A 12068-nucleotide genomic window follows, 5' to 3' on the forward strand; every position below is an offset into this window, starting at 1 on the left:
GCAGACCGGAGCCCTCCGCTTTCATGGTAGGTATTGTTTATTGAGCATGAGCTCTTCATCTGCACTAAGTGCTTTTATATATATTATCTCATCAAGAGGAGAGTGTAATTATTTGCCGCATTTTATATATGGGGCCACTGAGCTCAAGAGAGTTTCACTTGATCAAAGTCAATTCAACAGCAGGTGTCTAGGATAAGACTACAGCCTTTTTTTGAGGTATTCAGAACCAAAAATCAAAGAAACAAAAATCTAAAAACTACTCAGGACCAAATAAAGGAAATAATGACTTAGCTGGTTTTATTTTCGGGCAACCTCTAAGAAGTTGTCACCAACCTTTGTCTATTCTGTGACTCTAGTCTCCATAGACCTTTCTGACGTTCAAATATTTTATGTTATCTCTGAATCTGAGGATAATGATGGTTTTCCCCTAGGATGAGTAAACAGTGTGGTGGGAACATTGGAGAAGGTTCTGACTGTTGGCTAGACCCACACTTCTGAGGCAGGAACAAGTTGTATTTCTTGGACAGTACCGCTGTGCTCACATCCAGGAACACTGACTGTTCCCCTGCTGTGTCAAGGCCAGATCTCCCACAGAATTTGGAATGATCTGGTCCGTGCTGACAGCCAGCATCCCAGTAAATGCGTGTACTCTCCTGGCTTCTATCCAATTACAGAAGCTTAAGCACAGGCCCCACGGGACAGAACTTTACGAGGAGTTTTGGGAAACCCACAATACACACGTCTCCAAACCTGACTTCCCCTTCCGGCCTTTCAGCAAAGCCCTCCAGAATGACGTATTATCACCGAAAGTTAACAAACTCTCCGTTATGAGTGCCTATGACTACTAGGTTATGTGGATGAAAGCATGAGATGTGGACACGTGATTTCGTTTAGCCAGGGGTGTGGACAAACATGCCCGTCCATCTCATGTGTCTTTGTTCCCCCTCTTGGCGGGGTGGGGGGAGTCTCCACGATGTTAATCCTCGTGTGTTATTTTATAAATTTTACAGTCAAGACAGAACAACTCAACAAACTCTAAATATGGGTTCTCCCTGTGGATTCAAGAGTAGAGAGATATATTCTTTGTTAATTAAATACAAAACAATAAGCATCTAAGCCCTACACATGATAGTGGCTCAAAACCCCATTCGATAATAATAGTAATGCTAATGATAAGCAGTATTATTGGGAGTAATAATACTGATTATCATTATTATAAAAGCAGTTAACTGTGATTGAAGGCTATGGGCTAGGCTTTTGACACGCACTATCTCATATAATAGATGTGAACACTGTCAAGTGAGTGCCATTATTATTCCCATTTATAGACGAGAATACAGACATTTGGCAAAGTTGTATTATTTGTTAAAGCCACAAAGCTTGTAAGAGCCAGGCCTGGGAATGGGACCCAGTTTTGTCTGCTCCAAATATTCTATTGCCTTTCATCGGTCATAGCAGGCAATTCTTAAAAGGTAACAGCTGAAGAATTTTATTATTTGAGACTATACAGCTAACTATTCATTTCTACAATTAAAATGCATCACCTTTGATAGGAATAACAGCTCCTATTCATTCTGGTTCATCAGGGATTTGAAATATTAGGAGACACGATGCCATGGGAACAAGGGTGCATCACAAACACCCCAAGACTATGAAGAAGATGGCAAAGTTTCCAATCACTGATTTAACACACATTTTCAATCACTTTAAAAGCACCCATGTTTTAATCAGCAGAGGTTAACAATTTAAAGTAGCATTTATCTGCATTCTTTCCTAACTTTTCTCTCCTATGTAGTCAAGCTGTCTCTACTTGGTAATAAATGCACTTTTAAAATAGTCCAGAATTAAGACTGTTCTCCTAGTTAACCTGAAATCAAGAAGCTTTAACTAGAGCTAGTTCTTTTCTTCAAATAAACTATGAACAATAACGCTGTTTGGTGTTTGTTTTTTCCCAAAGGATGTATAAGTGGAGTTTGCTCTCACCTCTCCCCAGCTGCCATAAGCCCACTGAGGGCAAGGGCCAGATTCGCAGGATCTCTGCTCATCGGGTTTGATTCTTTCCACGCAGTCGTTGGCGGTGTATCCATTTTCATCCTGACACACAACAACACGCCGCTGGGACCCACCAGCACAGGTACTGGAACACTGAACACAGCAGACATCAGTCAACAGGTTAATCCCTACCTCGATCTCCATCTCAGGGACACAAAAAGCAGCTGGTTGAAGGGTCAGAGACAAATGTGGCAGAAACCATTCTCAAGTCATCCACAATGGACAGAAAGCAATCCTGAGAACCTCCCTTCCGTGGGGCTGTTTAAAGTTCACGTCTTAGCAACACCTGGAGGGCAGAAACACGGCTTCCCCCTTGAGCAGGTTAGGTCTCAGCAGGTGTTTCATCAATGCCTAATGAGTGATCACGTCTTGGGATTTCCAAAGCTGTCCTATTCATCCTTTGCATCTCTGAGAGGTACAGACGTGCTGACTGACACCACAGTCTACTGGGAAATTCTCTTCTTTGCAAAACTACAAGCGCTTATTTAGAAACAACATTTAACTTCCCTTTCAACACCGGGGTCAAATCACGTGATTCAGGAATTGCCAGTTGTTGAAATTAAGCTTCTGTACTAACTCCTTCAATTACCCAAGGAAAGCATCACGGAATGTCACTTACATATCATTTCCTTGCAGGTAACGTTCCTGTCTCTCCCTTGGCAAAAGCCTCTACTTCGGAGGCTAATGGTAGCAAGATTTGTTTTCCTTCTTTATTTTTATTCCCCAGTGAACTTGAATTCCATATTGACAGACCTCACTTCAGGTTCACGAGCCTACTGCTTACTCCCTTTCACAGTTGTCATAGAATTATGTTCACCCTTCAGCTAATTTCCCACACAAGCTTCTCATAGCTCTCTTACTTATCTACATCTTGAGAGTTTTTTTTCTTTCCATAATTTCCTTATCTTTTGAAACCCGATGTGTTTGCTAGTCTCCTTCACTCTGACCCTTAACTTGTACAATCTGTTTGCTTGTAAAACAACCATCTATTCCTCCAAGCAATCCAATTCTCAGGAATTATCAAGTCTCCCACTGCATCTGCAACATTGTTTTGAGTTCCGGGTTCCAATGGCTGATTTGTGCTATCAAACCCCAGCTCAAACCAGTGTTATTTCAAAATACCCATAAATACTGCTCCTTGCTGGTTGGCTTCTTCCATATAAAGATGTGAAAATGTTTATTTTTTGCTTATTGTACTGGACTTCAGTTCAATTTCCCAGCCTATGCTGGACAAATTATAAATGATTTTCAAAAATACTGAGTTTAATTTTTAAATGTAGAGCAGGAAAACAGATTTATGAATTCTGTCTGAGCAAATATTTAGGTGTTTTTTTTTTTTTTTTTTTGGCGGTACGCAGGCCTCTCACTGTTGTGGCCTCTCCCGTTGCGGAGCACAGGCTCCGGATGCACAGGCTCAGCGGCCACGGCTCACGGGCCCAGCCGCTCTGCGGCATGTGGGATCTTCCCGGACCGGGGCACGAACCTGCGTCCCCTGCATCGGCAGGCGGACTCTCAACCACTGCGCCACCAGAGAAGCCCGGTAACGTTTGATTTACAAAAATCCTACCTCTATTCTCTGAGGGTTCTGATATACTCACTTGAAACTTAAAAATATTTGTTTTCTACTTTTAAACAGCTCATTATGTGAGAAACACAGAGAACTATTATTTTAATCAGCTTTGTTTGGGGACCAGAATCTAAAACATTAGGAAGGACCTTCCATATTGTTAACAGATTTGGAATATATATATTTTGGCCCTTGAATTTTTCCTTTGATAATAAAATCTTGTATTATTTGTTTATTATGTCACCGGTGTTATTGTCCCAATAAAATGGTAAGCTCCTTCAGAGGGGATCAATGTCATACTTGTATCCCTGTTAGATCCTATAGTGCTGGTCACAGGATCTACTGCCTGATCCAATTAGAGTTTCTAGAAGCAAAGTTCCATAAACCACATGCTACCCTCCCTTCAATATGGCTGAGTGGAGCAAGGAAGGATAACAAATCCAAGGTCAACTAATCTACTGGCTGCCCAGTGACCAGTCAGATGCTTCCTATTGAGAATCTGACCAAACAGATAGAGCGCTCAGCTGGGGGCCAAGCAATTGCGCCATACAGTCTAGAACTTGTGCTTGCACAGTTCTGAACCCAGCATTGGCCTGGGTCTTTATACTCTCATACACAGGTGAAGTACTGTACATCATCTTTCTCCAGGTCCAATTTTGCCATTTTTTGATTAACAGGGATTCTTAGTTCCATTCTCATGTTGCAGAATTTCACTCTGGACTTATTTTGTTAACAATTTTCCTGTCCTCTTCAGATGACGTATTTTCCCAGGTAAACATTCCTTTGAACAAACCCTGTACCTATCATCCACACTGAACAAGAGAGAATGGCCACTAGGGAAGCAAGAGATGATGGACATCTGGTATTTTTATCTGCCTACTATACTTCCCCTTAACACCTGGCAGCCCAATTTTCCTTTAAGGAATCATTTCTCCAATGGATGTCATCTTAGTGGCACTGTGTTTTAAGATGCTCTACATTTCCCTGATCAAGGAGTAAGAGGAACGGGCTGCCAATCAGACTTTCCTGGGAATTTGAATCATGAGCAGAGCAACTCAAGGGTGGTTCAGAGTTGAAAAGGGTTCATTAAGACAGAAACTCCTTAAAGAAATGTATTATACTGGGGCTTCCCTGGTGGCGCAGTGGTTGAGAGTCCGCCTGCTGATGCAGAGGACACGGGTTCGTGCCCCGGTCCGGGAAGATCCCACATGCCGTGGAGCGGCTGGGCCCGTGAGCCATGGCCGTTGAGCCTGCGCGTCCGGAGCCTGTGCTCCTCAACGGGAGAGGCTGCGACAGTGAGAGGCCCGCGTACCTCAAAAAAAAAAAAAAAAAAAGAAAGGAAATTATACTGTAGATACTGTTGCATCTAGAGATCAGAGATTGGCATTTGGCCTGGGGGCCAAATCTGGCCTGCAAGCTGTTTTTATAACTAAAGTGTTATGGAAACACAGCCATTTCCATGTGTTTACATATTGTCTATGCCTGCTTTTGTGCTAAGACAGCAGAGCTGGTTAGCTGCAACAGAGACTGCATGGTCCACATAGCTGAAAATATTTATTACCTGGCCCTTTGCAGAAAAAATTTGCCAACCCCTAGCTAGATCCCTGAAGATGTTCTGGTCCCAGTCTCTACTGGGGCTAAATGAACAGTATTGTTTGTTTTGCTTTCCCTTGAAGGAATCAATTCCTTTTCTTTTACTTGCAACCAGAGACCCCTAGTTGGTAACACACCAAAAAACTTACAGAAGGTTCAGGTTTACGCAAAAACATACTGTAAAATGAGGTTCTGATTCCAGAAACTACTGGAAACGTTAGATTCCCCTTCTCCAGTGTTCGTGATTCTTTGCTGCCTTTCCTGCTGTGGCAGGCAGGAAGAACCATGCATGCCAAACCACACAGAGATGTATACACATGCCACACTCTCCTGGGAGTAAGTCAGGCACGTCAGCCTACAGCTGAAAAATCACATTGTCCACCTTCAGCCTCACTTAACTTAGAAAAAAAAAAAATCCCCAAACAAAAAACAGGCACAATGAGAAGAATGGTATTGCCCACTGCTGCAAAAAGGTTACCTAATCCTCCCTAATTGGGAACTCTGCCCAAGGGCAGAATCATTCAATCTTAAAGGAATGTATTATCCACAAATGTAGTCCTAAACAAGAATAGCTTTCAGTGCCCTTTTTTTTTTTTTTTTTAAGTTCTAGTGTTATCATTAGAATAGACATGTTTGAGTTGTGAATTTTTTCCACTGGAAAAATCATGGGACACTCAGTGATGACCTCTCTTGATCACCCTTTAATTTCTCAGAACCCAAATTTCTTCTAACCCAGGCAAAGGAAGCCTCAAAGTGGGAAGTAAGGGAGGAGAATGAGGTGGTGAAGGTCCCAGGCAGATGTTCTGCTTACAACCAACAGGTGCAGTGTGTGGAAACACTCAGTGGCTAACTGCATTCACAGGAAAGTAAACCTAATTTATTGAAACATAACCATGGTGGGAAACCGACAGGTTCCTTCTAATGCTTTTTAGTCCAGAAATAATTAAACACAATTAGCAGTACTAGAAGGAAATGAATAGTAAACAATTAAAAAGACTTCGTGAGTGATTAATAAACACCAAACTCCCCATACCTCCCCAGGGTCTCTTGCTACCTTACCCCTCCTGAAGTTCCTTTAGACATGTCCAGTATTCCACAATAAAATTATTTTTTGGAAAATTATTCAATAAAAATTCTGAAACTTTCGAGAGCATATTTTTCCTTTCAGTGCTAGCTAAATATTATTTGTCAAGGTCTTCCTAATTTGAAGGACAAAGATAACGGTAACAATAAAAATAATCGTCGACATTTATTAAATTTTCACGATGGTGGGCAGAGTGAAAAACACTTTATTTGCATCGTTGTATTTAATTCTTACGACAAGCCAAGAAAGTTGGAGTTACTGTTAACTTTGTTTTACAGATGAGGAAACAGGCTCAAAGAGGAGAGGGGACCTGCCAAAGACACCAAAATCTGAAAGTACAAGTCCTTGGATCCGACAGAGGCATCTTTCCTTAAAGCCTGTGCTGATAACCATTCAGGTATGGAATTTTCCCTCTAAGCACAGATTTTACCCGGCCCACTCCTTCTCTCCTAATCCAAGACAATGACCTACTACTACAAATGGCATAGCAATTGTGACACTTCAAGACTACACTCATCTGGAAGACAGCAAGAAGGAAAATGACTTTCATTAAAAACTCCCTTTCAGAAAAGTTCTTCTGCCCTTTTAATTTTCCTTCAGGTAACAGCTGCCTGCCATCTCCAGGATCAATCATCGCATCTTCACATTACCTTCCAGGAAGCTGTCTGATCAAATCATCCAGCAGTGACACCCCCTCCCCTCCACCCAGTTAAGGTAGCTTAGAGGTGCGGGCAGACTGTCTCAAGTGACACCTCTTCTGGGACTGCAATTAACCTCAACAAATGAAAATGCACAGTGTCAATCCCTTCTGACATTAATATGCTCCAGAGGTGTTTCTAGTTTGTTTCCCTCCAAGCACTACATCAAATGAAAGAGAAGAAAGCAAATTCGCAAAGGCTTCAGGGAATACTCACTGCTCCCCAGGGGCCAGTCCTCCACTGGTTTCCTCCGAGCACGTGGGTGCGGCTAGGGCTGATGCTCCTGGGGCGATAACCCTCGTTTTGGAAAGGGTGCTGAGCGAGGCCACTGTCTGGGGTCCGCTGAGGGCATGGTGACATGGAACAGTCCTGGTCGGTTTCTGGGATATAATCCGGGTCACACTCGATTTGATCGATCACGTGGTCACTGTAGTTGACACAGACCACTTGCCGGGTGGTCCTCCCTTGCCCACACGTCACGGAGCACTACATTGGACGTTCAGAAAGAGAAAGGGTGGTTCAGCCAGTCGCTCAGGCCCAAAACCCTGGCATCTCCCCGTCTCTTTTCTTCCCACCTCATGGTCATTTTCATGGAGAAGCCCTGTCGGCCCAGTATGCAAAATACATCCCCATCAGCCACTTCCCACCATCTCTGCCATCACCTCCCTAGTCCAGGCCACCGCCTTCCCTTGCCAGGACTATTGCAGTGGCCTTTCAGCTGGGCTCTTGTTTGTAATCTTGACACCTTCCTCCCAACCCAAGCCTGTTATCCACATATCATAAACCATGACCCTTGCAAACTATAGTCAGATCATGTCATTCACCTAGTGACTTCCCAATTCACTGTGAATAATGTCCACAGTCCTTACCTTGACCTAGTAGGCCCTTCATGATGTGGCCACTGGCTACCTTTTTTTTTTTTTTTTTTTGCGGTACGCGGGCCTCTCACTGTTGTGGCCTCTCCCGTTGCGGAGCACAGGCTCCAGACGCGCAGGCTCAGCAGCCATGGCTCATGGACTCAGCCGCTCCGCGGCATGTGGGATCTTCCCGGACCGGGGCACGAACCCGCGTCCCCTGCATCGGCAGGCGGACTCTCAACCACTGCGCCACCAGGGAAGCCCTGGCTACCTTTTTGACACATCTCTTATCACTCTCCACACTGCACTCCAGCCCCACGGGCCTTATGGATGCTTTCTGAGCAGGCCAAGAACACCCCCGTCTGAGGGTCTTTGCAGCTGCTCTACTTTCTGCTGTACAACACGGGATATCCATGTGGTTCACTGCTTCACTCCATGTAAGCCCTGCTCAATGCAATGTGAGGCCTTTTCTGACCACCTTGTCTAAAAGCACATCACCCCTTTCTCTCTGCCATTACTGTGTTTGACCTTTTTTCTGGTATGTATCAGTATCTGGTGCTATATCGTATATTTATACCTTTATTTGCTCATTGACTGGAATTGCCATTGGAATGATCTTCATAAAGGCAAGGACTTTCTTATTTGTCAGTCACTGCTCTTTCTAAATACCTGGTGAGTAGACAGATGGATCTGATAGATGTACCTGTGTACGTTTGGAAGCTCAGGGCGTGAGAGTGAGGTTATCTACCATTTACTGAGCACCTTCTTTGTTCTAAGCGTTTAACAGATAGAATCTCAAATAATCCTTACAACAGCCTTATAAGGTAGATATTCTTTTTGGCCTATTTTAAGAGCAGAAGAAACTGAGGTTCAAGGACTAACACCAGACTGCTCAAGGTCATGCAGCCAGTTAATGTCAATGTCTGGATTTTTACACAGCTCTCTCTGAATCCAGCTCTCACATTTCATATATGTATTATGGTATTTATTGAGATATTCATCTCCATTCTCTTCACCTGTCCTAAGCTCTGTATTTCCTGGACTTGGGAGCTTTTGCAAGGCAGAAAGCAGGAGTTACCTGAACACAAAGGTTTTTCTACTTTTTTTTTTTTTTTTCTACTTTTATAAAAGTCCACAGGTGGTTCCTTGTGTGCACAGGAGGCTGGGTCCCCAGCATCGCCTGAGGGTTCCTACTTCTCTCTCTCGGCAGGGAAGCCAGAGGCACAGGACTTGAAGGGACCACGGGATGCAGGAGGCACCCAGATGCAAGTTGAGGCCCTGCCCTTACTCCCCCCACTTCTCCCTGCTACTTCTGGTACTCCACAAGCCTACTACATTCTAATGTGACTTGGCTCAGTTAAGACTGCATTTTCCAACCAGCCCAACAGGATGTGGGCTTAAGGGGTTGTAAGTTGATTTACACATTTTTAAAAAATGTGCATTTCTTGCACATCTGGCTAAGATTCATACCAGCTGCACATACGCGGAGAAGAATATCTCACAACCAAGTCCAATTCTAAAACAGTGCCCGCTGACCTTGGGGACCCACGACTAGTCATCCTCCTTACAGCTCCCCCAGTCCTCTCCCAATTCCAAAGAATTCACTTGCTTACCGGGTTCCAGTCCAGAGCCTTCCACCGCCCACAGGGGGTCACAGAACATTCCTCCTTTGCCACTGGTCTAGGGAGGGTTGCACAGGCACTCTCGTCAGCCACAGAGCCATCCTCGTCCCGACAGCTGACATATCTCATCCGGGTACCTTTTCCACAAGTGGCTGAGCACTGGGTGTTGGAATAAAACAATGCAGAAATGTTATCTGAAACAGTCACTCACTGGATAGAAACCTACTTTCTCAAGTCGTGTCAGAGAACGTCTGCCTTCCCTCCCACCCTCTCTACTTCTTCCGTTCTTACTGGCGTCCAAGACCCAAATCGCCACTGGGTCCTTGGAGCACTGTGTGTGCTTCTCCTTGCTTCCGGGGCAGCGGGGGGAGGGTGACAAGATGGTAATTCACAGTCCTAGACGCGGACGGGAAGAAAAAGCCAAAGTTACCTTTCAGTCATGGCGTATACAAATATAAGGACAAAGAATTCTAAGATCTCAGACTTCTGGGTGATTTGGGGCAAGTCACGTGACACCTCTCAGCCCCAACTACAAATTCAACTGTGAAATGGGATATAATCTGAGTCCCTTTGTAGGTGCCTTAATACAAAACCACATTTATTTACCTGTTTGTGTGAAGAAGATATTGTAAAATGACACACAATTTAGCAAAGAGCAGCATACCCTTTTAACATGATTAACTGTTAATGTTTTGAAACATTCTGCAGGCCAATTTCTGCTTCTACATTTCAATTCACTTCTTAATCAGATTTTGCTAACCATGAACTTGCTTTCTGAGTGTACCCGCAGATAGTTCCTGAGGCCCCGAAGAAGGTCAACTCTAGATACAAGAGGTGTATTCAATATCACAAAGCCTAGAATTTATATCACACCCCTCAATCACTCAGAGGCAATTCCTATGATGGACGGAGGTTATCCATGCGTAGGTAATATTCCCAGATTTCCAAATGGGAAATCGGAAGTACACACCTGTTCACAATCATTCCCAGCCTCAGTGGTTATCAAATGTTCTTGGATTAAATACATACCCATTAAATGCCCAGGATGCCCGGGCACAGTGCAAAGTGCTGGAGGCTCAGTGCTGAAGTGACTTTAGGAAGTTTACCAACTGAACAGGAAATTCTGTTATTTGGTTCAGACCTTGCCTATTCCTCTGCCTGGGTCCAAAGAATGGCACAGGGAACTTGTCGCACAGTGAAAAATTTATTCACATGCTGCAGCTGCAAGAGCTGCCCTATAGTCAGTCCATGGATATTACTGAATAACTTAGAAACGTATGTTGTGAATCTCTAAGGGAGTCGCTAAGACCTTACTTTCTGCGTGTTTAGATGTCGCAGCTACTTCCCAGGCATTTATCATGCAGTGGGTTGGAACATTTCAATAAAAAAAATAAAGATGACACAAGTCACAAGCGGTGTTTCGTTAACTGATCAGCAATGACAGCATGAACAACACTGCCATATTCATTTCCTTTCTTGAGACTCTGCATCCATCAACAACACATGTTGCCAAGTAGCAGACTGAGGGCACTCAGAGCCGAGGCAGTACAGTGGCCAGATGGGGCCTCAGAGCATAACTTCTGGGTGTAGTCTGGGTTCAAATCCTGTCTTCTGCAATTAGCAAAGCTGATCTGCAAACCCCAGTCTTCTCTTTACATATTCTCCTCACACAAATGATGCCAAAATCAAGGTCTACATGGAATAGTGTGCTGGTGAATGATTACCAACTAGCTCTCTCGAGAAACAAGGCGTGCTTATGCGTGTGTACAGATATGTATGTGTGTATACATATATACATACACACATATTACATGCACCTGTGCATGTATATATATGCTTGTTTATTATAAGTTTTTCTGATATAGAGAATGTGTAGCATAAAATTTACAAATAACAATAAAATATACAATTCTTTAATTTAAATTTCATAGAGCCATTGATTCTTACAGAACACGTTTGTTGTTTTTGCTGAACTCTTGAATCTGTGCCTGAGCGATGGTTGTCGTTGCTGGACAAGTGTAGTTCTGACATGAATGTCAGTTGATATTTTGTTTACATTTAAGAGTATCGTGAAAGAGAAACAATGAAGATGTATGTCAGAACTTCGCTCACTCACCCAATGACATGAACAATTTCTGTGCTGAACCAGTAAATAATTTTCAAGTACCAGAAAAATATTTCCTTATTTTTTTATGCTGTTTACAACATAACAGCTGCAGACACAAGACTTTTAAAAGTTTAGTCTGCATTATTAACATTTGTTCCCTCACTTTTTTGAGTCTAAACAATCAATACAACAATCAATTAAACTCTGAATTACAGCATCTACTGATTTCTGTGGTGTAAGTACTCTCACCATGGCCAATTTCAAGCTACCAACTTGATATCAATGAACACAGAGTTAAAAAGGGATGTGCTCACCACTGCACAGTATTTCCACCATGCAAATATGTACAAATGTAATGTAAATGAGAGTGAACTACAGGAAAATAATTAGAAAGGGAAAAGTGAGTATTTCTCAACTTAATTTTTAATATCATCTATTTATTTATAGGTTTTTATTTTCAATTTTTAATAATGACTGAATTTAACAAC

At 43.1% G+C, this 12068-nt stretch overlaps 1 protein-coding gene across 3 annotated transcripts in view; it reads right to left on the reverse strand.

Annotated features, from left to right (window-relative positions):
• Positions 1-12068, reverse strand: part of ADAMTS9 (ADAM metallopeptidase with thrombospondin type 1 motif 9) — a 168999-nt gene that overhangs the window by 77850 nt on the left and 79081 nt on the right. For all 3 annotated transcript variants that reach the window (XM_027121317.1, XM_027121318.1, XM_027121316.1), the window contains 4 exons: positions 9765-9869; positions 9465-9632; positions 7211-7480; positions 1984-2145 (listed from right to left, as the gene is read on the reverse strand). In XM_027121317.1, the coding sequence (XP_026977118.1) occupies positions 1984-2145; positions 7211-7480; positions 9465-9632; positions 9765-9869 (705 nt within the window). The remainder of the gene's footprint in view (positions 1-1983; positions 2146-7210; positions 7481-9464; positions 9633-9764; positions 9870-12068) is intronic.

Source organism: Aethalodelphis obliquidens, unplaced genomic scaffold (assembly GCF_003676395.1).
Source record: "Aethalodelphis obliquidens isolate GAN/ISIS:26980383/991018 unplaced genomic scaffold, ASM367639v1 scaffold22, whole genome shotgun sequence".
In the NCBI taxonomy this organism is placed as follows: domain Eukaryota; kingdom Metazoa; phylum Chordata; class Mammalia; order Artiodactyla; family Delphinidae; genus Aethalodelphis; species Aethalodelphis obliquidens.